This window comes from Vespula vulgaris, chromosome 2 (genome assembly GCF_905475345.1).
Source record: "Vespula vulgaris chromosome 2, iyVesVulg1.1, whole genome shotgun sequence".
Taxonomy (NCBI): domain Eukaryota; kingdom Metazoa; phylum Arthropoda; class Insecta; order Hymenoptera; family Vespidae; genus Vespula; species Vespula vulgaris.
The window spans coordinates 19,019,859-19,046,776 of NC_066587.1; the positions used below are offsets into that span (position 1 = coordinate 19,019,859).

At 43.4% G+C, this 26,918-nt stretch overlaps 2 protein-coding genes across 7 annotated transcripts in view; one reads left to right on the forward strand and one right to left on the reverse strand.

Annotated features, from left to right (window-relative positions):
* The first annotated feature begins 82 nt into the window (after positions 1-82).
* On the forward strand, positions 83-7,058 carry LOC127061564 (tetratricopeptide repeat protein 39C-like). Its single transcript, XM_050988615.1, has 16 exons — positions 83-1,381; positions 1,880-2,017; positions 2,094-2,295; positions 2,481-2,688; positions 3,009-3,209; positions 3,295-3,463; positions 3,528-3,726; positions 3,804-4,096; positions 5,140-5,275; positions 5,360-5,463; positions 5,558-5,687; positions 5,758-5,889; positions 5,967-6,082; positions 6,412-6,579; positions 6,657-6,749; positions 6,814-7,058. The coding sequence occupies exons 1-16, from the start codon at positions 1,217-1,219 to the stop codon at positions 6,925-6,927; spliced, it is 2,568 nt and encodes an 855-aa protein (XP_050844572.1). The 5' UTR covers positions 83-1,216; the 3' UTR covers positions 6,928-7,058.
* The window catches only part of LOC127061520 (voltage-dependent T-type calcium channel subunit alpha-1H), a 55,243-nt gene continuing 35,366 nt past the window's right edge, over positions 7,042-26,918 (reverse strand). For 3 of the 6 annotated variants that reach the window (XM_050988499.1, XM_050988501.1, XM_050988502.1), the window contains 20 exons: positions 20,802-20,958; positions 18,525-18,680; positions 17,792-17,926; positions 17,297-17,587; positions 16,902-17,053; positions 16,668-16,814; positions 16,298-16,463; positions 15,826-16,166; positions 15,568-15,760; positions 15,337-15,486; positions 14,844-15,224; positions 14,563-14,755; positions 14,219-14,480; positions 13,807-13,937; positions 13,586-13,735; positions 13,195-13,487; positions 12,839-13,106; positions 12,458-12,726; positions 12,081-12,387; positions 7,042-12,015 (listed from right to left, as the gene is read on the reverse strand). In XM_050988499.1, the coding sequence (XP_050844456.1) occupies positions 11,387-12,015; positions 12,081-12,387; positions 12,458-12,726; positions 12,839-13,106; positions 13,195-13,487; positions 13,586-13,735; positions 13,807-13,937; positions 14,219-14,480; positions 14,563-14,755; positions 14,844-15,224; positions 15,337-15,486; positions 15,568-15,760; positions 15,826-16,166; positions 16,298-16,463; positions 16,668-16,814; positions 16,902-17,053; positions 17,297-17,587; positions 17,792-17,926; positions 18,525-18,680; positions 20,802-20,958 (4,771 nt within the window). In that variant the 3' untranslated portion in view covers positions 7,042-11,386. Of the gene's footprint in view, positions 12,016-12,080; positions 12,388-12,457; positions 12,727-12,838; positions 13,107-13,194; positions 13,504-13,585; positions 13,736-13,806; positions 13,938-14,218; positions 14,481-14,562; positions 14,756-14,843; positions 15,225-15,336; positions 15,487-15,567; positions 15,761-15,825; positions 16,167-16,297; positions 16,464-16,667; positions 16,815-16,901; positions 17,054-17,296; positions 17,588-17,791; positions 17,927-18,524; positions 18,681-20,801; positions 20,959-25,635; positions 25,757-26,918 lie in introns of those variants that run through there. The other 3 variants (XM_050988500.1, XM_050988504.1, XM_050988503.1) reach the window with 2 other exon arrangements.

The window sequence follows — 26,918 nt, forward strand, 5'->3', positions numbered from 1 at the left end:
TAATATATTAGATCAAGCGAAAATATTTCCTCGATGCAAGAGATAATAACTTGTCGTGTTTCGTCGCACGGTAGTACAGCGAATAAATTTGAATTCTTGGAAAGTTACAGCACCCTGTCGTTTCGTGGAATTCCGAAAGTCGACGAATTCGATCGTTTCCTCTTGGTGGGCATAACGGAACGTAGCTACGAACGGAACGCGAATGCATCATCGATCACACTTTCTAAACTATTCATATAGTTCTTGCATGTCATATTTAAAGAATATCAAAAATTCTGGATTATATATTCAACGATACTAACACCAAAAGTAAAAACGTGTCGTGTTGGTGTTGTCAAGGTCGCAGTATTTCTAGGATAAAATCAATAAACACCTATATATGAATTCTGAAGAAGGTGGTGGCAGCAGTTCTGCGCTCGGAGAGTTTAGTTTATCCATCGCGCCACGACGAGAGCTCGTCCTCGCGCCCCACAGAAAATCGACCGTTCTTTCCTCCGATTACGTTTTGCTGGTCCATCGGAACGATCGAAGTAACTCGATCGTCTCTCGATCGACGTTCGGTGTACGAGAGGTTTAACGACACCGGCTCGGCTCTTTCAACGATTCGATTATAAAGTCACAAAAGGTGTTGAAAAAGATAGAATTAACGGAAGACGGAGTCGCGAAAATATTTCTTTTTTATTTGTCAGCTCGACGAGCGAAAAAAGTTTGGCGGAATCTTATCAGCTGTAAAAGGAACGTTCTAAAAGGAATATCGGCGAGTCGGTGAACGAATCTACGACGATTTATCAAGCTTATCTTATCGAGAGAAGACACACTTTCCTCTGGCACCTTGACTTTGCATATCTTTAAACCGTATTCTAATATTCGAGCACACTCGTGTAATACTTACACGGACGACGATGACACAACGAGCGTAACGTCGTAAACGTAAGGAAGAATCGCTCGTTCTATACATTTTGTCCTCATTTTCGCCAGTGAAAACTCAACTCACCGTATCGTTCGCGAGTACGACCAGTCCATACCACCTAGATTTATACGGAAACATACTCCTTATTCTCGATCGAATACAGTGGAATGTTTCGCACGAACGATGAACACGTGCTTGACGTCAGAAAAGGAAGATCACGTTGGCCGATGATCGAATGCAAGCGTAGATAAGGGCTGCTCTTTCCTCTTCTTTTTCTTACAAGGAAAAGAAAGAAAGGAAGATAGGATGGCATCGACAAAGAACAAAGGACCAACAACGACGGAATGGAACATCGCTAGAACTGGGATATCTTTGTTGCTAAACAACAAAACGGAGGAAGCCGAGGCACTTTTCACTGGACACCCTCATAGTTTCCACGTTAAAGCGGGTCGTTGCTTCGTTCTCTTCATGGTACGTAATTACCTCTAAAGATAGAAAACTTCTTTATTTTCATATTTATTACATATTCAAGCGTTCGTCAAAGTCCTTGGTTGTCTTCGCACTCGAAAAATTACGAGATTGATCGTTCGAAGGTTTATCGAATAAACGGATGAAGGCTTTATTATATTAACGCGCCTAGCTGAGAGACAGGAAACGCACGCGGTGCTTCTCTTTTGTTCGCCGGGTATGTGTGTGTGGATGTGTGCGCGCATCTCGTACATACCCGGTGCTCGATTTTTTATTATTACGTTATCTCAAATAACACGGACGTAGACTTGCCTGTAGTTTTCTTTTTGTAAAGAAAAATACTAGTTTCGTAAGTTTGATTGATAATCGAAATCGCGTGTCAAAGAATCGGTATAAGTGAGTTTTAAGTGGGTCAGGCAATAACGGATAACTCGACGGTTTCGAGAGCGTGTCGTTTTAGGTCACGTTCGACGAGGAGAATGCACTGATTTTCTTTTACAGAACGCGTTGATGAGCTTCGAGGATGATAAACTTCAACAAGCCATGCTATTGTTGAGAGACATGGAAAGGGAATGCGCTAACGACATTGGCTGGTTGAAATCAATGAAGAACAGGGTATTTAGGGCGGAAGAGAGTTCCGTAAGTATTAGAAAATAGAAAAGAAATGGTTTTGTTGATCGTCCTTCAACTATTGAATATGAATCGGTATCGTTAGAAGGAATATGTCAACAAGCTGGAGAGGCAGATAGTACTAGCGGATTCGCAAGTTTGCTCAGCGATATTAACTCTTCTCCAACAAGAGCTCACCGGCTACGTTCGTGGCGGTTGGATGCTGCGTAAAGCTTGGCGCGTTTATCAGCACGCGTACGTGCAAATATTGCAGCTTTATAGGCGTACCTTCGGCACCGTGCCATCTGGTATACAAACTATTTTCAATCTAGCTAATTTATGAGCCTCGAACGAGAGAGCTCGCGTAAAGGTACCAGATCGATTTTGACCCATTTCCAGACCTTTCGTCGTTACATATTAATCCTTTGGAAAAGGTCAAATACGAGCTAGTACCCGTTTCGTTTTCAATCGTCTGAAATTTCGTTTCTCTCAGATTTCGAGGTGAACTGTAGCGTGGCAGGGAGCAATGGTTCTTGTTATTCGCTCCAAAGTCCGCATAGTCCAGGCTCCTCGGAATGGTCGATTCCGTCCTACAACGGTTCGCCCGCCAACTCAACGCCAATCACCTCGCCATCAGGTCTGCGAAGCTCCCTATCAATGTTCTTCTCGATCACTGGCATCACGTCCGAACAACAGACACCGTAATTGTTGTTTATTCTTACAAAATTTATCCTTCTTTTTTTACACCACACCCGATCGTACTTACTCTTTACTCGACACTTTCGCTTTTTACTCTGTGATCAATTTTTCATTTCATATATTTATCTTACTCTCGTTTTTCACTTTCGTAGAACACGTTTTTCAACTTTTGTGAGTATTTCTTTTTCTTTACGACTACCACGAATACTATCCACTCTACGAGGAAGAAGCGATTGTAGGGAAAATTGATAAAAAAAAAAAAAAAAACAAAAAAAAAAGAAAAGAAAAATGTAACGATCGATCGAATTACATTCCTTCTCAGCTTTGTCGAACCGACCGAAGTGGCCCGATTGATGTCGGCCGTGAGCTTTGGCTATGGGATTTATCAACTTTGCGTGAGTCTGTTGCCGCCTTCGTTGTTAAAACTCATTCACTTTCTGGGCTTCGAGGGTGATCGACGTGCCGGACTGACGGCCCTCATGTACGCTCGGGTCAGCGAGGATATGCGTGCTCCATTGGCGACGTGAGTACATAAGCGCGATAATACAGACGCGTCTACGTTGACCTATATGCGGGCATAATAAAAATCTCTAAATAATTGTTGACAGATTGTCGCTACTCTGGTATCACACGATAGTGCGACCGTTCTTCGCTCTCGACGGTTCCAACGTGAAGGCCGGTGTGAACGCAGCGAAACAATTGATCGAGGAGTGTCGCACGGAATTTCAAAATTCCGCTCTTTTTCTCTTCTTCGCGGGCCGAGTGGAACGCCTCGAGGTAATTTTTAAAGGACCATTGAGAAGCCGTCGATCGGCGGTTAACGTTACGTTGTGTGTTACAGTCGAACGTTAACGCCGCCCTCGAAGCTTACGACAAAGCCGTGGATGCGTCCAGCCAAAGAGAAGTGAGATTGTTGTGTCTACACGAGGTCGCCTGGTGTCATCTGATTCGTTTGAGTTACGAGGAAGCTTATCGATCTTTGACACAGTTGCAGCAACAGTCGAGATGGTCGAAAAGTTTCTACGCGTATTTGGCGGCAGGTGATCATCGTTTAAAACCGTTATAGCCTAGTTTTTCTCGAAAACGCAAACGTTTCCAAACTTCTTTTCATCGACAGTCTGTTGCGGATCGAACGGCAAGTTCGAAGAATTGATGACGATGTATCGAAAGATCGTTCAGTTCGTCGCTGGCACGACGAAGGAAACGCAACTCGGTCTTTTCATCTTACGAAGAGCACCGAAACTGGTCGATCAGGATACGGGCCGAGCTTACACGATCTTGTATTACAAATTACTCGTCTACGAGCTGTTGTATCTTTGGAACGCCATGCCGTCGTGTTCCATCGAGGCACTCCGACGGATTTTGTTGGATTGCAAGGGTAACCGTTCGGAAGAGCCGATGATAGGATTGGCCGATTTGATCGAAGGCGCGGCCTACTCGTACCTCGGCGACAGACAAGCGTCCATCAGAAGTTACAGAAGCTGTTTGAAACGTCGCAATCCGAACAAGGACGTTTACGATCAACACGTGAGCGCGTTTGCTCTTTACGAGCTAGGTAGTAGCCTTTGCACCATTGACGTGAGTATATCTTTCAAACGTTAACGTACCCTTGGCTATCCGATACCCGCCACTTGTAATATTTTTCGTTTCAGAATATCGAGGAAGGTAAGAGCTTCTTGCTAAGGGCCCAAACTCAATATCGAGATTACGATTTCGAGAGTAGGTTAAACGTACGCATACATTCGGCCTTGAGGGATCTTCATTGACGACAAATAATACGAGATAAAAAATTCACAGCGTGGATAAGAATTAACGACGATATTACGTCGTACTTTGCTAAGATTCAAATTTTACGTAATTCCAGCACACACACAGAGACACACGCGCGCGTTTGACGTATTTGCGTACACAGATAAAAAGATGAACGAATGCGCAGATATTCGCACGGTTCTAACGATGCCGGTTGCGTCCCACGCGCATGGCTATACATAGATATATATTTTTCTTCTGCGAAATTCCGTCTTGCCACGAGTGTTCTTTCATTCCGTCTACAAAAACATTTGGAGAATTCGAATCGAGAGCAAGTCTCCTCGTTACTTCGTCCAGGAGAAGAAAGTCGAAGTGCGTCCTTACGTTTATACGATAAATGTATATAGCTATAGATATAGATGTACGTGTATCCGCTCGTCCTATTCTTATTATCATATACATATACATATACATATAGTTTTGCGTATAGTCGAAAAAGAAATGTATCTATTTCTGTCTACCTATGTTTGAGCAATTTATAAAAGTTTTCGATCAAGCGATTGTACCTTATTTCGTAGAATATTTCATATCACGCCGCGTAGAACACCATGACTGCGCTCGATCTTTGAAAACATCCAACGAAGCTTGCTGCCGTCACGTATAATTTATTATGTAATATTTATTATTGTTATGGTGCCTATCAGATGAGCGTTCGAAACGCTTATTGTTGCGTCAACGGAGGAAATTGTCAAGCCAATGTCGCGAATCCCTGCCTACGTCCTTCCTGGTACCACAAATTCATAAAACCGCTTGCCTTTTGTATCATAACCTCGCTCTTAGGTACGTATATTTCATCGTTGGTCGCTCTTTCGAAATTTTTTATTGAAGTAACGATAACGATCCTTCGTTTCGACGTAACCCTAGCTATGTCGGTGTCTCACATCTGCGATAAGTATTCCGCCAGTTCGTCCTTCAAAGTCGTCAAGGCTGATTTGGGAAATTTGCGAAGACATCTGAACACTCTTTCGGTAAACGATTAACTCTTTCGGTAATCTCGATTCTAACACTATATGACTCGACCCGTGCGTCGTAACGCTTATCGTCGTTCTTAAATTTAACGAGATGGAAGTGAAGAACGTCCTAGAGACTCGCGACAATTTGCAAAACAAGCTGAAAGAGGTCGGGTTCGCGATACCAAAGATATCGGAAGCTATTCTTAAATTGAGAGACGAGGTGACCGAGGGTAAGAAAGGTGCGCGAAACTACGAGAGAAATTATTTTTTACCATTTATCTCAGTTACTCCTAATTTTTCGTTCTACAGGGATCGGAATACATACGGAGAATATGATTAAGATTTTATCGCCGGAGAGCGTGAGAAAGATGGTGAGGAGCGAGTTGCAAATCTACGACGCGGATAAGACAGGAATGACCGATTATGCGCTGGAAACTTCAGGTTCTCTGAAACTATCGAACCTTCCAGGAAGGTTCTATCGAAACGAATCTTGAAATTGACGATAGTCTATATAACAGGTGGTGCTATACTTTCGACGAGAAATACCGAGGACTATACCGCGGGTTCTCCGGGTTTGACTCTTTTTGGTATTCCCATTTGTATTCAACAAAACACTCCACGAGCTGTGATACAGGTTGCTGCGATTATTTCTTTTCTTATATTTATCGAAATGAAATCTCGATTCCGTTAGGTTTACCGGCCTCGATAGAAAATTCTGCCTATAAAAAGTTGTGTTCGAAAAGGGGAACGTAGAAATGCGTTATTCGCCTTAGCCGCCTGCACGGCTTAATAAAAGGTGCATATATATTTCCCTCTCTCGAATGGACTTTTTCCCGGAGCATTTTTTTTCTATCGCGGCAAATGACAAGTAAAGATGAACGAAATACTCCGTGCGCGCGCGCGTGTAGCACGTCGTGTGTACACTCTTACCTCGTGACGGCTTCTTGATTTCGTATGCACTAGACAGGTGTCCTTCCTGGAGAATGCTGGGCTTTCAAGGGTTCCAGTGGCACCGTCGTTATACAACTACTAGGATCAGTGTACATATCCGGTATTAGCCTCGAGCACATTTCCCCTTCTATATCACCAACCGGCGAGACCATGGCTGCTCCCAAGGAATTTTCTCTTTGGGTAAATCGTATCTTTCGTCGTTCTTTGCGTCGAACGATGTTTCATTCCTCAACGATTTATCTCGATCGATTGTGTAGGGCTTGGAATGCGTCGAAGATACGGAAAGTTTCTTTTTCGGCGAATTTGTCTACGACAATACCGGTCCTTCGATACAGTACTTTGAAGTTCAAGTAAATTGACGCATTTCGATCGTTGTTTAATAAGATAAGGAGACGTTATTGTTATTTTTTATAGCATAATGGGAAGAAAGCATACGAGATCGTAGAGGTGAAGATACATTCGAATAGTGGTCATCGCGATTACACCTGCGTTTATAGGATACGAATTCACGGTACTCTTAGGCAATAAAAAAGAAATATTCTACGCGAATAAAGGGGAATCTCCGTTTCTTAACACTTAATACTTGTATACAAAAAGAGATTAATTTTGCTAAGAATATAAAATGGAAAAATACGAAATGAATTGATTCAACGTAATCGTCGTTTAATTTATTACATTTGTACATATTTAGTTTCCTTCTACGCAACTAACGCACCCTCTCGATACCACGCATTTCTCTCACGCGCACAGATACGTACTCACTCGCGCTCAAAGACGCTCTCTCTCTCTCTCTCTCTTTTTCCTTACTTTTCTGAAATTCAGGCCAAGGCCAAAGAAGCGCGCCGAATCTTCCTTCTCCTTCCACGGCGAACTCTCGCAAATATCGCATACACGCGTGCACAGGCATTCAGTCATTCAGGCATTTATAACTTTGATATACGCATTTATGTATGTACATCTAGAGAACTTATACACATACATAGATACGTATATTATTATTGAATCAGGCAGACAAGAAAGGACGCTTCTTTATTGGCAGCCCTACAGGACTACACGCAATTTTTTTTTTTTATTTTGTTTTAACCTGTACTGTAATTAAAATAGCACGACATATCTCCCGGCCTACGACGACCGGTGACTTTTCTTTCTTCTTCTTCATCATTTTTTTTTCTTACTTTTTTATTTTTATTTTTTTTATTTTTTTATTTTTTTATTTGCTTAATCTTTTTTGCTTAGACACTTTAATAGTTCGACGATTACGCACTGCCTTCTCTACGGGCGAAGAACAGACTCGAGAGGCACGTGGCGAAGAAGTTTTACATCGTTACGTTTCTCTTTCTTCTCTTTGTCTATGTTTCTTCTTTCTTTTTTATTTTTTTTTCATTTTTTTTTTTTTAGTTTCTTTTGTTTGTTTTGCTTTTTTAACGATAAAACATTTACGATTCCCCCTTTCCGTCCGTCGGATCGAATGTCGATTTCTTTTCGTTTAATCCACAGTGCGACTAGAATAACTATAATTCGGAGGTCAGTCGCCTAATAACGCTATCGAGCTATCGAGACTCGGTCGTGGTGCCGGAGAAACGATGATGACGCAACGGTGGTACGAACCTTTTTCTTTTTTTTTCTTTTTTTCTTTTTTCTTTTTTTTTCTTTTTCTTTTTTGTTTTTTCTTTAATTATTTTACGTTCCCGAGGGAGAGCACCGAACGCGAGCCTCCCACGAGAAACGTCGATTGTCTTTGTCGAGTATTGCGAGAAGGAAATGTGGGACTCTCGAGTGAAGATGAATATTTTAATAGACGCAACCCTAACGATCGGACTAATCTTCGTTTTAATTTTCTTCTCGTCAAAAAGTTCTCTTAGAAAAAGGAAAAATCAAAGATTGCTCGAGAAGCAAAGAGTTCTCTCTACGTCCTTCGACCCTCGCGATTTTTTCTTCGCGTCGGTCGGAGTTTTGTATCGTTTCTAAACGGATGAGTAGATGATCGACGATGACGCAACCATTCTCTCAATGATATTCTAGAGATATAGATCTACGTGGACCGATCGCGAATCGTCGAAGGACACTCGATTCTTTCCCACGGTCAACGATGAAGAAGAAAAAGGGAAAACAAGAAGCAAAAAAGAACGCTTCGCGCGTTCGTACCATCGTCTGCATTTCGATATACACGAGTATATAAGTATCTAAATACATACTCTGTTCAAATCGTCTAACGAACATCGATACACACACGAGAGTCTTAAATTTAAACCTCGTTAAAACGTTTCAGAAAAGCTCCCGTCAAGGTTAATAATAGACATTTTCTTCTTCTCCTTTTTTTTCTCTCTTCCACTTTTTGTCTTTTTGTTTTTTGTCACCCTTCCCCTTTAGAAACGTACCGAGAGCATACCTCGGGTACGGCTGCGAGCGTGCGTGTGTACTTATTTATTTTTTGATATTTCTATCGACGTTCCCTTCTTCTTCTTCCTCCTCTTTAACCCCCATCTCTCGATATCTCTTCCCCTTCTATCTCATCTATAATTTGTCTTTTGTACATAGAAAATACGCGCTAATTGACTTCGTCGTGGCTATAGCGTACCGTTTGAAAAACGACTAGAGCGGTTCGCGTCGGTCGGCGTACCCACCAGACATTTTGAACAGGGTAAAACTTGGACTATATTATTCGATAGCCAACGGAGCACTACGCAACTTTGGTCTAAGAAACGTACATGGGTACTCGGACTACTTTTCCAAAGCGATTACGGCGCACGGCGCTTTCAACTTTTACTACGTTTTCTTCTTGTTTCTTTTGCTTTTCTTGTTTCTCTCTATTGTTTCAGTTTACGTTTGCGTGTACGTGCGTGTATTTTAGAAACAAACGTCTTCGCCGGTCGCACGAAGGGTGGCTCCCTCTATCTCTGTCCTTACATCGGTCATTCCCCTCTCCCCGGTCAAATCTAAAGTCGGGCATCGATTGATTTTTCAAGCTTTTTGGTCGAAGAAATTAAGAGTGTGTTATCGATTGATCGGAATATAATTTATACGAAGTCTGTCGTTAATTTTTCGACGAAATTAAAATTGTCGAAAAATCAATTGAAATCGCCAGCAGTAGCTTCTACGTACCGGGATTGTTTTTGTTTTTGTTGTACCTGTAGAGGGCAAACACCACCGTCGTACTAACGTTCGTCGACGTTCGTTGAAAGGCATAGAATTTATCTTTTTTTTTTTTCTTAAACATTTGCTTTGCTCGTTTATCCACCCGTTCTTTTTCTTGGACTTATACTCCGACGATCGTTTAAATAATACCGCACGCGGTAGTATCAAAATAAATCGCACCAAATGTAGAGTATAGAGTTTTCATAAATGTATGTATGTACAATTGAAGATTTCTATTCCTTTTTTCATTTTGTTCTTCCTCGATCGGATCTTTCATCTCCGTTTTCTAATCTCTTTCGTTTTATCGAAAAATTCAGCTATTCTCTCTCGCTATTCTCTCTTCTCTCGTCTACGTAGCGTCTATCTTGTTTCTCTCTCTCTCTCTCTCTCTCTCTAAATTTTTCCTCCTCTGCGCCATCTTTTAACGTTTTACCCGTTCGCTTGCCGATGTTTGCTGCTGTCGTTATAGGAAATACACTACGATTAAAGTATATCACAGATGTTAACGAGAAGAACGTTCTAGGATAGAAAAAGAAAAACGAAGAGAACGAAACGAGGAGGATCGAACGATTTGACTCGTGATCGCCCAGGAGAGACGCTATGTATCTAGGGTACGTACGAACGTATGTACATATACTCGAACGAACTTTTTATCTAAACGCATTGGACTAGATCGAACGTGCATCGAGCGAACGTCGCTGGATTTTCCACCGAATAGAAAGCTAACGAGGAGAAAGAAATTTTCCCTACGAGGATATACTCGCGTTTCGAAGAACATTTATGCGATCGTCTTAAACGCGCGTTAACGATATCGTCTAATCCTTTCATTCTACGACTCCTGGCGGCGATCAACGCGAGGAAAAGGAAAGGCGAGGAAATGTGGTCCGATAAATTGCAATTTGTCACGTAGACTCGATAAATCTACCTAAGAGCTACAAATTCGCTAAATTATTGTTAAATTATTATTTTCTTTCATCTTTTTTTTTTTTTTTTACGACGCGACTTTATATACGTCGTGTTTCTTCTCTACCAATTCCTACGAATGATTTCCATGACGCTTCATAGCGGGAACCGAGTTTCGATACCGCTGGCAATAAGAGATTGTCATAGGTTTCCAGTGCGTTATACGTGTTGTGTATGTCGCCTGCTTTGTATTTCGCGTGACGAAATGTAACGAGACCGTTAGGACGAAAATAGAGTTGCCATTGATCCGACCGATCGACTTTTCGTTCGATTTCTCATTAAAACTTTGGAGAAGAACGTTTGGAGAATATCATCGTGTCGGGACAAAACGTCGAAGGAGGCAAAACTTTGTCGGAGCAACGTTTGTCAACGTAAAAAAGTAATAACAAACAATGACCGATGAGAGAAACCGACTCGCGATCTCGATGAAAGAATAACATCTCTTGGACTACGAGCAAAGAATCGAATGTAAGAGAGAGAAAGTAATTCGTCGAGAAGTCGATCGAGCAGTTCCGAAAATAGCGACTTCTAATCCCCGTCTTTAGTTCTTAGCCTCGGACAGTAATTCGAGTTTCGAGATCGACGTGAAAATATAACATCTTGTCTCTCTCTCTCTCTCTCTCGTATATACTTTCCTTCTACTGTATTATTTCTACTTGTTACCACTCGAACGACGAATTTTCTAAGAGTTCGTCCCGCTTATTTCTTTCGTTCCTTCCCTTCCCCGTCTGTTTTTTCTTTGGCAAGTTCACGGCGGCAAAGTGACTAGAATATAACGACTATATTGTCATGCACTACAGTCTTTCTTAGAGCCCGTCGTCGACGCCGTCGATTTTTCATACTTCCTCGTCGTGGAATAGCAACGATGTCACGGCAGCAACGTTAGTCATTAAGAGGGATCGGAAGGGCCGGGCAAGGATGGTGGCTCGTCTTCCGTTTTCCCGAGGTTATCTTCCTCCGCTTCTTCGTCGACGAGGTCGATCGGCGCCGATATCGACATAGTGATGTCAGGCGTCTCGTCGTCGTCGTCGTCGTCGTCGTCGTCGTCCTCGGCAAAAGTTCTCCCAAAGTGTCCGCTGCTGCTGATCGAGTCCGTGTCGTCGACGTATATTCTAACGTCCGTGCTGATCGCAGGACACGTAGTACACTCGACGACCTGAACGAGGCCGCTAATGCTACGACTACCGTCGCTACCACTCACAGTTCCACTCCCGTTGATGCTCCCGCTCGTGTCGGTCTCGCTGACGTTTTCAAAGGCCGAACTCTCGTCCGGCGGCTCGTCCGGCGGCTCGTCCGGCAGCTCCTCCGCCGCGTAAATGTGGGCGAAGCTCTCGACGCGCACGATTTGAGCGCACTGATCGCTCGTCCCGGTCGTCGATGTACCGGAAGAGGTGGCACTCCTCAGCCTGGACGGCCTTCTTTCGTTGATCACCGATTGCACGTCGAGATCCTCCTCCTCCGCTTGAGTCGCCCGTTGTTTGTCCTTCTCCTTCGACGATCTCGCATTTTCCGTAAGTCCTAAACACGCGCAACGAGAACGCGGCTGTTAGAAAAGAGATTCGCGGCGGAAGAATCGTGCTCACCTTCGCCCTTGGCGCGAATACTCGGAGCGTACTCGCTCGCGTTGCTCGGCGTCCTCGTGCAGCTTCCCGCGGCGACGCTCGTGCTCGTCTCCGATTGCGACTGAGCGTCGGTCGAGATCCTTCGGGCGAAGCACGCCTTAGACGGATAGATCTCGGCGGTCGGCAACAAGTAACGCTCGTTCTGATATCTCAGGCCGCCTGCGGTGGTCAGCGTCGAAGTCGAGCCGCTGGGCGTGACGGGCGAAGAACTCGCCGTTGGTCTGCTCGCGCAGAGGAACGACTTGTTCTCCTTGTTATTGCTTGTCACCTTCGAAATCGAATTAGCGTTACCCCATCTACTTCGCCATCTTTTCTTTTCGATCAATCTTATCGCTTACTCGAAGATATTGGCTCTCCGGAGGAATAGCTTCCTGACCTTCCATCGCGTAAATACGACGAGGAATGATCCGCGGGACGCTCAAATTGCAAACGGGCTTCTCGAAGACCTCGGTGACTTCGAAGTGCATCGGCAGCAAGGACCTTCGTTGGTTGCTCGAGTGGAAGGTCTGTCGGCGCTTCGATTTGAACTTGGACGGTCTCGGGTACGAGCGGAAACACGAGCTGCGCCGTCTCTCTCTGACGTTGATCGCCACCGAAACGGAAGTATCTGACGAAAAGGATTATCTTTGGAATTTTTCAATTTCTCCTCGACTCGTCTCGATCCGATAAATCTACCACGGGTATCTACCTGACACTTGTTCGTCGTTCGACCAACTTACCGTCCAAACTCTTTTCCTTTGGCGGATTGTAAATGAAATTGGCCGGCAAGGAACGAACCTTTGCGAGGCCCGGTCTAACGAGAATCTTCTCGCTCGTTCCCATCATCGACTCGAATTCTCTCTCGTCGTCCTCGTCCAGGTCTTCACCGATGTTCCGTCTTTCGAGCGAGCCACCCTCTTCCTCCTCCTCCTCGACCTCGAGAAGTTCCTCGCGTTCGGCGGCCAGCTCTCTTTCCAGCTGCGTCTCCATGTCCAACTCGTCCTCCATCTAAAATCGTAAATCTTGGTAGTTACGCCCCGTAGTCCTATGCGTCCCGTATCGAGGTTACAGATCGAAAGGAACAAAGATCGCGTGCCTGCTTATGACTCTCCTCCAAGTGTTTCATCAACACCGCGACGACCACGTTGACGAGAACGAATTGCGCCATCAGTACAAAAATGACGAAAAATATAGGCGCGATGATCGTGCTGACGCAACAATTCTTCACGCAATCCGTCGACTCGTCGCAGTCGTCTCGAAGAGTATCCTTCATGATGCCGTTCCAATTGTCACCGGTGGCTACGCGAAAGAGGGTAAGGAAGGCCATACCAAAGTTACTGAAATGCGCGTGCTCGCCGAGGCCTTGGCAAGGTGTTTCGTCGCTGCACTCTACGATTCAAATTATCTTACGCTCTACGTAATACTTGTAAAAGACAACGATTCGTACAACGAATAAAAAAAAAAAATCATCGTACGAGACGACCTACCTAATCGGCCAAATAGTTCCACTCCCAGGGCCGCGAATATAAAGAACAGTAAGAAAAAGAGCAGACCCAAGTTGCCAACTTGCGGTAACGCCTGCATTACCGTGTCCAAGAGGGCGCGTATACCTTTGGCCATTTTTAAAAGTTTCAGTACTGAAACAGATAAAGGAACGATTTGTCGGTCTTATCGACCTCGAGTAGACACGATTTTTCCGAGGACTTACCTCTGGCTATACGGAGAACTCGCATAACGCGAATGATGGTCGGATTGATGGGTATGATCTTTGACTCGACTTCCTCCAAAACGATGCCGACTACTGATAATATAACGATCCCTACGTCCAATTGGTTCCATCTACGGAGATAAAAGATCTTGATGAGATCGATGAATCGAGAATCGAGCAAAGCGTCGAATGAAGAAGGAGGAGAAGAAGACAGGCAGACAGACAGAGAGAGAGAGAGAGAGAGAGAGAGAGAGAGAGAGAGAGAGAGAAAATATGGCAATGAAAAGGTTACGATGAAATCGATCAAGAGTTTTATTTATAAAGATATAGAATCTTACGAATCGCCAATGGTTCGTAAGTTACAGAGAGACAACGAATCTTCCAACGATAAGGGATATATGAATGCTCGTACTTGTCCTTCAGATAAAGATGTATACCAAGGGCCAACAACTTCATGAGCGACTCCAGGATGAAAACGGCGGTGAAAAAGTAATTGAATATCTTGAGGGCGTAGGTGAGTGCCTTCGGCATCATGTAAAACTCCATGGCCATCGTGACGACGTTCAAGCCGATTACGGCAGCTATCGCCAAATCGAAATACTTGGAAGTTACGACGTTGTGAATGAAGAGCCGCGTTTTCGAGTAATTCGTATAGTACGGTGGCTCGTGCATTTCTGAAAAAAAGACAAAGCGTTGCTTTATCCGCCAAAAGATCACGTAAATGGTATCGATCGCGAGAATTTTGATTGGACAAACTTCGTCGTTTTTTCTCCATTTGCTGAGCCCTCTTCTCCGCCCTCCTCGCTCGTTCCTCCTTCTCTTGTTCCTCTCGACATCTGTGAAAGTTTTCCACGACGACGCCGACGAACATGTTCAAGACGAAGAATCCGACCAAAAGGATGAACGCGATAAAGTATAGCAAACGCCATTCCGAATAATTCTCGATCGGCTGCGACAAGATTAAGATATCGATCTGTCCTACGTATTAGAGACTAGGACGCGTATAACGGGCGCAGGATGTCGAACGAAGAGGTTACCTGTTGATCCACGCCAACCGCATCCAATCCGGTATACATGATGTTGACCCAACCGTCTCGCGACGACAAAACGAACAAAGACATGAGCGCCTTGCCGAGATCGTCGAAATTATATTTCCTGTTGAGCCATACGTTTCGCTTATCCGCCAGGCAGTCCGTTTTATTGCGAACATTTTTGATATCTGGACCGTCGCAATAATAAAACGCACCCTTGAACAATTGAACGCCCAAAATTCCGAATATCACGAAGAAGGTACAACATATCAGAACGATATTGCCGATCGGTCGTAAAGACGACAGCAACGTTTGTACGACCAACTTCAATCCCGGAGCACGATTAATCACTCGCAATGGCCTCAGCGATCTCAACAAACGAAAAACCTGCGAAAGAAAAGCTTTTATTCGCTCGAGGCACGTGACGACTATTGAATTCCTTTTTAATCTATAAAAAAAAGAAAATAAGGAGAAGAGAAAAGAGAATCAAAAAGCTCACCCTCAAAATTCCAAATATTCTTGGACTACTGGAAGAAATCAGGGACATCATTAAATCGACGATGGAGATGGTGACTAGGGACCCATCCATGATATTCCAGCCCGACGTGAAGTAAGCGTCCGAACCGTAAAGCATACCCGTTGCTACGACCTGAAACGAAATAAAAGGGATATAGTCGAGGCACGATGGATATTAGCCTTCAAGTGCTCGTACGTTGTAGCGTCGATGTACCTTGATAAACATCTCGACGGCAAATACCGCGGTGAAGATGTAATTGGCGGTCATGAGGAAGAGTCTCTCGCGACTGTGCGACGGTATGTTCGGTCTCTCCATCGCCAGGGTGATGCAGTTCAAGCCGATAAAGAAGAGGACCGCGTTGTCGAACCACTTTTGATCGACGAACCAACGACAGAGAGCTCGGAATCTGACAAAGTCGTTCGCGCGTTATTGGAAGCGATAAAAGCTACTTAGAAAAGGGAACGCTCGTACCTGTTATTAGGCGAAAATATATACAGTGCGTAATCGTCGCGTTCCTTGAGACAACCCTTTGGCTCGAAGAACATAAATATCTTCTTGATCCTCTCGACGCTACTGGCGCTACCGTGACCGTTCGATGGAGGCGTCTGATCGTCCGTACGCGAGTGATCGTCCTCCTGATCCGGAAGAGGCTTAATTCTCGGCAGTGCTCCGGTTTCCATCGATAAATTGTTTATCGTTCGGGGCGTCGAGCACGGCATATCCTCCGACAGCATACTCTTTCTAACCGTACCTTGAACGTTCTCGTACCCTCTTAAGGAGTTCCTTCGCGAGAGTTCGTCGATCCATCGCATCTGTTTAAAACGCACATCGACGTTTTAATCAACCTGCACCCCTGAAAAGCCGTGCTAAGTCGATCGCGGTCTGATATCCGATTATCGACGAGGAACGTCTTTTCTTTCTTTTTTTTCTTTTTTATACTCGCCTGGTTAGGCGTGGCCGTGTAACGGCGCATCGATGAACCGTGGCTTTCGATGGAATTGTTGGGGCTGAGGCTGCGATTATTGCTCGTTAGGACGGTCGTTCGATTATTGGGCGCGTCGCATTGCGTGTCGTTTCTTATCGAGCCGTGCAAGTAACCACCGTTGAAGCTGGAAAAAAAATATTGACGTAGCGTTCGGGGTTGCTCCGAACGAATCGAGGAGAGACGGAACGGGAAGAACGGGAAGAAAGGGAAGAAAGGAACGGAAGGAAGGAAGGAAGGAAGGACAACGACATCAACCGGGAAAGCTGGATCGGGGAAAAAAGCTTTCGCGAGACTCCGATTCGGAGCTATAGTTTACTCTCGTACTTACGTGTAATTGGAACCGCCGAAGGCACTTCTGCCATTGTTCAAAACGATCGTTCGACTGGCTTGCTCCTCGTCGCTTTGGGACCAACGTTTCCTTCGCAGAGATGGCCGAGACAAACGCCAGGAGTATCCTCTCTGTATTCTCGGTGGACTGAGAGAACGGGACATGGTAATAATAGAAAGAGAACAAAGACGAATCGCGACGATAACCGACCGAGTCGCCGCCGATCCTATTTACCTGGAGTTTGAGAATTCTCTCGAGGAAGGATTTACCACCGCGGTAACGAGGCTTATTCGTCTGGGAAATTGTCCGGCTATCAAGTTGTTGGTCGAAAACTTGCTAGCATTGTCCGGTAGCTTCAATAATCCGGATGGTATGCTACATTGACTCTGAAAATGTCGTTCGTTGGTAAATTTACAAGCGTTACGTTGTAACGAATTATGCGTCCAACGGGGCTTTTGGTTTCAGGTAGCCACTAGACGCGATGACGCGCGTTCGATCGGGAAAAGAGAGTCTTTAGCGAGGAAACGAGGATCGGCCTTGGGTCAAGCGGAATTGCCGAGGACGACGTAGTTAGGTAAATGTGCGGGAACACGGGCTCGAGAGGGTTAAAGAGCGTATAGAGTACGTACACCGGTCCGGTCTATCGACTCAAAGGAGAGGGCAGCCGTTGGAAAAACCGCACGATAATTAAGGTCTCTGTAACCAACATCGAGCGTGGTGTTCGGCGAGTCTTGAGGCGTGGCGGCCGTGTGTGTGATTATCGGTGGCTGACCGACGCCGCTCATCATCTTGTTTTCCTTTTGAATGTTGCACTTTGGCTCGTCCATTCGATGCCTCCAACCACTGTTTTGCTTTTCCCGACAACTGTTGTCCTTGTACTTTCTAAGCTCCTCCGCGCTTTGCCACGAGTTCTTCCGTTCCTAAGGGCACACGGATGCGTAAGAAACGCGATCGTTCTTTTCTCCCCCATCCCCGGATAGATTTAGTCCGGACAGATTTGGATTTTCCGGGAGATTTTTCAGGACATTTATGAGGGGACGGTCGATAGCGTCGACGAGGGAAAGGATCGAAGTTTCGATCACGATCTCGCGAACGTACCGAGAAGGGCTCCATTTGTCTCGTACCTGAGTATACGTGTCGCTGTCGGTGATCGAGTGAGATCTCGACACCCTCGAGGATCCTTCCTCGCTACCCATTCCTGCCTCCTTCGCCGCCAACTTGGCCATCTCTCTTTGCTCTCGTTCCCTCCTCTCGTTCCTCTGCGAACGCGTCCCGACAACAGAGAAGCCATCCTTTAACCTTAAAGGAATCCGTTTAACCGCACGTAGGATAGATTTCCCAACGAAAGAAAGAGAGAAGCAAGATGTAATGGAACGAGGAAGCCTCGTTCGAGTTTCCTCGCGTGTGAACGTAAATAAATTATATAGCGCAATTTCGAGAGCGATAACGAAGCGGTTCCAGTCTATTAATCTCCATAGAGAAAGACTTAAAGTAGGAGGGCGCGCGTAAGGTTTTTCGATGCCAATGGCGTAATGTCGCATTAGCACGAGAGCGTAAACTTTTGCCACGCGACGGCGACGTAAGAGCGTGGGTAGCATAGAATGAATACATTGGCCGATCCTTAGATAGCTTTACCTACTTCTTACGGTTGAATATCCTCGCTTACGAGGGCTTACGTGTACCGTTCACGGTGTTTTCTTTTCTCGTCAAATCGATCGTAAAGGGTTTACGCAAAATCGCGACTAAATGTTAAGGGTGAAATCGCAAACGTTCGTAATTAGAACATATCGGCCTTTTTCGGTTAAAGATCGAATTAGCGTTCTCCTTCGCTCTCGGCGACGGATAATTCTCGCTCACCTCCGAAGAGAAGCCCTCGACGAGGATGGCCACGAGAAGGTTGAAGAGAACGTAATTTCCAAACGTCATCAGAGCGACGAAGTAGAGGGCAGCCCAGTGGGAGGTTTTTTGCATACCGTTGAAAAGCACCACGTTCCAATCTTCTTGCGTTAATATCTATTTCGCCGTGGGGAAACAGTGGCAACATAATTTAGAGATCGTTAATTGTCCTGGAATATTCATCGAATCGTGCTACTCCATCGATTGGCAAAACGAAATCTCCTTGGCCGTACGAGCGAATATACTTTCTCGTTAAAACGTTTTGCCTCGTAACCACGATATCCACGCGCTCGATATCCCTGCGTTCCGATTTCTTCGTACGACCGACTTTTCGGCGAGCACGGAAAGGAGGAATCCAAAGAAGACGATCGGCGTACCCGGATGCCAAAGTACCATTGAAAAGCTCCGAGAAGCTTCATTCGTCATTTCGACAATCGGGGCAAGGACGATGGAGAAATTTGTTAAATTTTGGAACCGTCCCGACACGTCCATATTTCCATATCTAGCCTCGGTTACAAAAACGTATTGCCAATCGATATCGTCTCGTTTTCAGCGTATATACGTATGTACATACTTTCGTATCGCGTACCACGAATTTCTCTCTTTCTCTCTGCATACGTACATGTATGTATATATACATATACATCCATATCTATACACGTATATACGGAACATTCTTTATGAGATTTTCGCTTATCCTCGTTTCCCTCCTCCTCCGCTGTAACCACACCACCGTCGGAGCAAGCAAAGCCACCTCTCTTTGTTCCATTTTTAGATTGCCCGTTTCTTGCGCATTCCGTATATCATATACTTACCTTATATACCGTTCCTTTGCTTTAACAAGTTCAACGTATTGCTCCATGGATTCGTCTTACTCTTTACGATTTCCTTACGAAATTCTCCTTTTTGACGCGAGAACGTTGAAAGAACGAACAAATTGCTTTTATTTCGCTCCTCTTTTTCTTTTTTCTTCCAAATATTCCGTGAAAGAGGATGTGCGTTAAAAATATTTGAAAAATTTTTACTTCGGCTCTTCTCTGCGTTTCTCCGCGTTCGAATCCGAGTTTCCTTCTAACTTTGAGACTCGTTCGTTAAGTTTTGAAAAAAAGATAGAAATGAAAAAAATTTGTATTCGTTTTAACCCGTAGGTAGAATGAAAATGGGTGCACTTTTAATAAACAACTCGTGGATGTTTCTTTCTATGATACCAAATAAAACGTACTTTTTCTTTTTTTTTGTCTAGAAACATTGTGCGTGGAAGAAAGAAAATTCCGCGGGTACACGCGCGTTCGCTCGCCAGTCCCCCCCCCCCCCCCCCCCTCTCTCCCCTCCTTCCCTCCCCCTTCTCTACGTACGTGAGTTTTCAGGCAGCTTCTCAAACTTTTTGCGAGTGGTTCATTCGCTTAGAACGATACAAAAGCTTTTCCGTGCGGTGGACGGAGGCGTTATTGTTTTTTTCTTTCTTTCTTTCTTTCTTTCTTTCTTTTTTTTTTTAGTCGTCGTGTTCATTGACGAAGAGAACAATTTCAGTGCAAACGAAAGGATCAAAAGCGCCAGGGAAGGCTTTCTTTTTATCTTCTTGGTTTTAACGTGAGTCTAATAGCACGTAATTGGATCTTGAGAAACGCAGAGAGACTCGAGCGAAGCTTCAAAAAAATGACGTTTTTTTTTTACTATTATTTTCTTGATACATCGTTACTTTATCGACCGATACGAGAGAAATTCGTGGTCTTTAACGAAATTAGTCGGTGAAAACGATCAGCGCGAAAAGAGATAGTTCAGAAAAGGCAAGGTAGTATGATAAAAGTGAAAGAGAGAAAGAGAGAGAGAGAGAGAGAGAGAGAGAGTAGAAAGGAAAGCAAGAGAAAAAGGTATAGAGAAAGAGAAATGCGAAGAAATCTCAGATAGAAGTGAATTGGACAGAAAAGAAAGAGAAAGAGAAAGAGAAATAGAGGAAAAGCGAGAATAAACAAGATGTGCGATCGATGAACGTACTAAGAGTAAACGATATTAGGTAACTAGTAGCGATAATAATAATAATAATACATTTTTTTCGTACACGTTTTTAAAGCGTGTAAACATGTGTTTGGCGTATTTCGTGTGTATATATATATATATGTATATATACAAGTAGTTCTCCAAGTGTATATATAAATATATTTCTATCCGTATAATTACAATAGGGAAAGAAGAAGAAGAAAAAGAGAAAAATATTGTTGGGGGTTTGAAAGGTGATACCTGAAAAACCGTGACAAGGGCCCAGACGATGTCGTTGAAATGCTTGCGATCACAGCGACACATCGGGTGCCGTGAGACCACCTCGGCACAGGTGCAGGGCCGACTCCGGTCCGCCCACATGCAAAACTTACCCCCGAACAGGTACATTCCTAGGATGCTGCAACCGAGACAATCCGCCGGCCTAAATTTACCACCGTGACAGTAATCGACGGTAATCGGGATAGAATGTAGACAGAGAGAGAGAGAGAGACAGAGAGAGAGACAGAGAGAGAGAGAGAGAGAGAGAGAGAGAGACAGAGATTAGATAGATTAGAGAGAAAGAGAAAGTGAAAGAGACAGAAAAAGAACAAACAAGAGAGAGAGAGAGAGAGAGAGAGAGAGAGAGAGGAGTCAAGGGGAAACGAAAAAGGATTCTTTGAAATATCTTCGGCCGACGTGCCGCGAAGCGTCTCTGCTCCTGCTCGCCGTTCTTGTCTAGCGATGGACCTTCTTTCCCTCCTTCGAGGAACTAGAGATTTACTACGAAGCGTGATAATAACGAAACGTAAATAATACTTACATATGCAGCGTGGCCCACGATAAAAAAACTTTTGCAATACCACACGTGGGCCACCCCGTCGTATGTATATATATAGTATGTATCTACGTAATGTACTCTTCGAAGAAAAGTTAATCTCGACGGCGTCAGTGGTATATAGCATACTCTCGTCTAATATCTCTACGGATCAAAGATCGAAACATAAAAGCGTATCAGTATTGTCTAGTAATTGTAATGTTCGTAAGCGTGTTAAGCGCGTAATATCGTCCAGCCGTGTTTCGTTCAACGGTAGAAAGCTTTGTTAATCTTTAACGAGTCTAACGATTTCGACTCGTTGTCGCGAGTCAGAATTAGACTGCTGAATTAGATCTCGAGTATTAGAATCAGAGTATTAGAAACTATGAGCACACTTCGTGAAAGTATGAGGCATTCGTCTAGTTCGTAGCTTCGTAAAAAACACAAGACGGACGAGAAAAATTCAAACTTTATCGATTAACAATTTTAAACGGAGCAAAGACCCTCCGCCGACAGCAATATCCAAGCAAAGTACGTTGGACGAACAGTGAAAAGGAATTTCGCGCGAAGCTCGACACGGTCACATTCCGCAAGTACAGCACGTGTCTGCGTTTAGATTCAATTACGATATATTATGCGTCTATCCATATAAAAACTACAATTATCTATATATTACGTGTCGGGAGGTGAACGTGATTGTGATCTGTGTGGAAAGAAAGCGAGTATAATATTTAATACGAGTATATGTATATATAATAGGTGTTAGATTCGTCGGTAGCGTGCAAAATGAGTAAAATGGAGCAACGAATGAGAAAATTGCCAATTGATGTATCAGTGTTTGATTGCGGTATGCAGTTCGAGGATGTCGCGTTTAACGATGATATGCAGATATATCGAAACATCAACGATGACCGAACATTGGTATATTCAACATTGCAACATTGTACATAGGGGTATTTCGTATTGGCGTATCGTATTCCGAGACGATCACGTTCAAACGTTTGGATGTTAGTCCGACTTTACGTTTTGCTCGTTTTAATGAGTGATCGACGATGTCAAGGAAATGAAATGTACGTGCTCTCGATAAAATAAAACATATATTATTTAAGAAAAAAAAACCTGGCTGAGACTATAAAATCGATCCATTGATTCGAGTCGGATCATTAACGAGCGTGTCTACTGACAGTAGTCCAAGTACCTTATCGATCGGACCGGTCGTCTCGCATTTTCTTACGCCAGACAGAGAGACGTTGAACCGACGATAAAAAAGTTAAAGTAATAGGATACGCCAACGTCGAGCTGCTTCATATAGGTATGTAAGGATAATACATGGCTCCGAACAAGACACACACAAACACGCAGGTGTTACTCGTATACGACTGATCGTCCAACGAGTATTCCAATTTCAAAGTTGTACGTATATTTACGATATCGAACATCGGCAACACAGAAAATTTCGCACGTAGATCGGGAGGAACGATTATAATACTTCGTGCTTGTTTCGTATGGCGATTAAAAGTACACGTAGCGTTTGTTGCTTGCGTGACACGTACATTTCAAAGGATTTTGCAGGAATCAATGGAACTCGACAAATGCAAGTGGGAAGAAACAAAAAGACACCCGCCGTTGCAGAACGTCAAGACGAACGTTCGCCGACAAGCTACAAAGCGTAATATAAATATACGTATTACTACACGTATTATATAATTATATATTTATACTTTAATGATATATTTGGTAAAAATATAAACGAAATAACATTCATTGGGTACGGATCGTTTAATGGATTTTTTTTTTTTTGTAAACTGTATAGATTTCAGTGGATAAACGCTAATTACTAATTTTACCAGGACTTTGATTAGTGGCGTGTCTCGTACGAGCATTGGGAGAGATGAGAGGATATCCTGATTACGAGTCTACCTAAAGACGTAAACTCGTACGTACGTTCTTGCGTACATGTCGAGATGCGCGAAATTAAAGAGTTGGCACGTTGGTATTTACGAAAATGATCGGGTGGTTTCGTTTGAGAAGAGCGCGATAACGTCCGATTTCTCTAAATCTTCAATTTACTCGTTAATGTAGCGTTTCGAAAGAGGTTTGTCTCGCGCGGTCGAATTAAACGTAAAAGAGAGAAACGGGGAAAGAGGAATATTGAGATAAGTCGTAGTTCGAGAGAGAAAGGAAAAGATAGGCAGAGAGATAGAGAGAGAGAGAGAGATAGAGAGAGAGAGAGAGAAAGAGAGAGAGTAATAGGAAAAGGAAAAATTTAAGAAAGGAGATAGTATCGGTGTAAGTACGATTAATTGAAAGCGATTACATTGTAAAAAACATGTAGGAAATAGCGCGAAGCCAAGACTCCTTTTTCTGTCCATCGTAACGTCGTTAACCCTATTGATCTCTCTCAAAAGGGTGCTAATCGTGCCCGATCGAAAATTTTCTGCACCGGCGACTTGATCGAAAAGAAAACGCGCTGGTACAACGTATATGTGCATGTGAATATATGTATCTCGAGTCTCGTTCGACTTACGGGTGAATAATTTAGTGATCCTGTTAGAGTGTTGCTTTAGATGTTGATACCCTCGTGAAAATCTATATGTATGAATTGAGTGTATAGCATAGATATACTATACGTGTCGAAAAGATATTGAAAGATAGAAAAAGGTAGATAAATAGAGAGAGAGAGAGAGAGAGAGAGAGAGAGAGAGACAGAGAGAGACAGAGAGAGAAAAAGAGAGAGATATACATAGGTAGATAAAAAAAGAGAGAGAGAGCGAGCGACAAAAGCGAGAAAGAGCGAGCGATCGTAAAACAGCGAAAGAAGAAACACTTTTAAAAATAGATATCAATAATACAATAACAACAACAACAACAACAACGACGACGACGACGACAACGACAATGACAACACAATGAAAAAACGCATGCAAAGCACCAAATAAGAAAAATATACGACCGAGAACGAGGACTTTCTTTTTTTCGTTTCCTTTCTTTCCCCTTCTTTCTTCGTACGGTCAACGCTCGACGCAGTTCTTTATGCTTTTTTTGACGTGCACATTAAGGTGTCGAACGGTGTCCAAAAAATTGGTTTCACCCGTTTACGTTGTAAACAACGCAAAGGGGAGACGTAAAATCATTCGCGTGACTACAAAGTGTCCTGAAAAATATACTCGCCACACAGCAAAGATACGGCACGGGTGGACGGAGAAATTGGATTGTCGCGTTTTAAACGTCTTTACGTTTGGATCGATAACAAAATTATTAAACTGATTATCGAAGTTAAATCCGCTAACTAATCCATCTTCGTCCGTCCACCGACAAACAAAACTTACAAAGAAGACAAAGATCCGTCTAAACGACACGTATAGACGCGTTTATACGGATATAAAAACGTATACGTATGCACATACATATACGTATATACGTACATATATACGAGTCAGCAACGGCAGCATGCCAAAGCGGCGAACGTCGAAACCGCAAAGGCAGGTGCGTTCAAGCTCGTGTCAGCTCGCAGACCAAAAGATTCGTGATAAGCGCTTACGCGTGCGCGAGTAAACGTTATCGATCGATCGATCGATCGAGCTTGGAAGGTAGACATAAAACGGCTGGCATGCCATTATTGAAAAAAAAGCGTATCTCTCATGTGTATACATTACCTTATGGGCCCTCTCGCGAAATCATAAAGTAGTAGTAGTGGTAATAGTAGTAGTATAGTAGTAATAATAGTAGTAGCAGAGTAATAGTAGTGAATAGTAATAGTAAATAATAATAACAGTGGTGGTATGTCGGTGAACATAAACAGGCTCGCGGCAATGTGCTTTGTTTTCTTTACATCTTCGTGATTTTTCTTAACTTTCTTACTTTCTTCTTTCTTTTTTTCTATTTTCTTTTCTTTTTCTTTTTGTTTTCGTTTTTTTTTCTTTTTTTTCTTTTTTTTGTTTTGATCAAGCAGAGTGGTCATTTACATTCATACATAAATCTATATATGTGATTGACATATAAGTACGTGTGGTAAAACGTTGATAGTACCAATAACAACCCATACGGATGTGTTTATGCGTGTGTTTGTATGTGATAGAGAGAGAGAGAGAGAGAGAGAGAGAGAGAGAGAGAGAGAGAGAGAGAGAGAGAGAGAGAGTAAAAGAGAAAAAGATAGAAATAGAAGGGAAAGAGAAATAGAGAAACGGATAGAATGAAAATATGAGAGAGAGAGAGAGAGAGGGAGAGAGAGAGATAGAAAGCCCTTGAGAGATACGTGGGAAAGTATCCTTTTGTAGGTACCTGAAACACCGTCACAATAGCCCAGAGTAACGAGTCAAAGTTTTTCCTATCACACTCGACGTCAGAGCTGCCTTTCATCGTTTCACAGAATTTGCAACCAAACAGGTTCATCCCGAGAATACTACAACACAACGAAACGTGCAATGTACTTCTTTATCCATATAGTATAGAAATATGAAGAGACAGAGAAAGTGAAAGAGAGAGGGGAGGGACAGGATAGGTGGGAGGGAGAGAAAGAGAGAGAGAGAAAAGAATGGAATGGGGAAAGACAAAAACTTAAGAAACTAATAAACGAAAGAATGAGAAAGAGAGAGAAAAAAAATAAAGAGCAAGAAGCTTAGTCCGATAAACTAACATAACGAGTTTACAAAGCATGGCGACGACGTAACGTGCACATATACCACGTATACATATTAGTATATACTCGAGCATCGAGAGCGCTCGATGCCCACTTCCAAAGTATACTCGTTCTGCGTTAAATATACATATATCGTAAACACAGTGGCAAATACCGAGGCCCGTTAGTTTCTCCGTATGTGTCGGCGAGAGAAGAACTCTCTAACGTTACTTCGAGTTCTCAACGTTTTTGCAAATCCGAAAGAGCGCTCTAAAAGCGGTCCTCGCTTCGATTTCATCGGGTACTTACGTCCGTAAGAGAGTCTAACGCCTTCGTCGTACTTGAACGTAACCTTTGGAAACGGCTCAAAGTAAGTATATATGTAGCTGCGTAAGCATCTACAAAACGTGATATCCTATAAATCGTATGTACATACATACGTCACAAAAGCGTTTAATGTTTCCTCTTTATAGAACGACGGCGACGGCGGCGACGACGACGGCGACGATGATGACGACGACGACGACGACGATTCTCAAAGGGATAACTTTCGCATTAGCCGAGTTGGACCGCCCGCCAAGTATCTTTATCCGTGATTTGTGAAATCCCAAGTAGTTTATAATGCTGACGTTTCGGACATTCGTTTCTTCTACCTCGTTGCTCATAATCGTGTTACAATAACGAATACTACGAACGAGTAACTTCTCACGCGTTATTGGATAACGAGGTCATTGATCCAACGTCGAAAGCTACGAAATTTATCGTTATCTACTCGAACGAATACTAATTGTAAGTAAGGTAATACCTACACACCGGTAAACGACCATGACAGATTTCGTTCGACCTACGTTCTAAACGAAAAAAAGAAATAAACAGAAATGATAGACAAATTGACAAATAAAGATACGCCGTACATTCGCAAGCTTTTCTAAAATATCGACGAGCG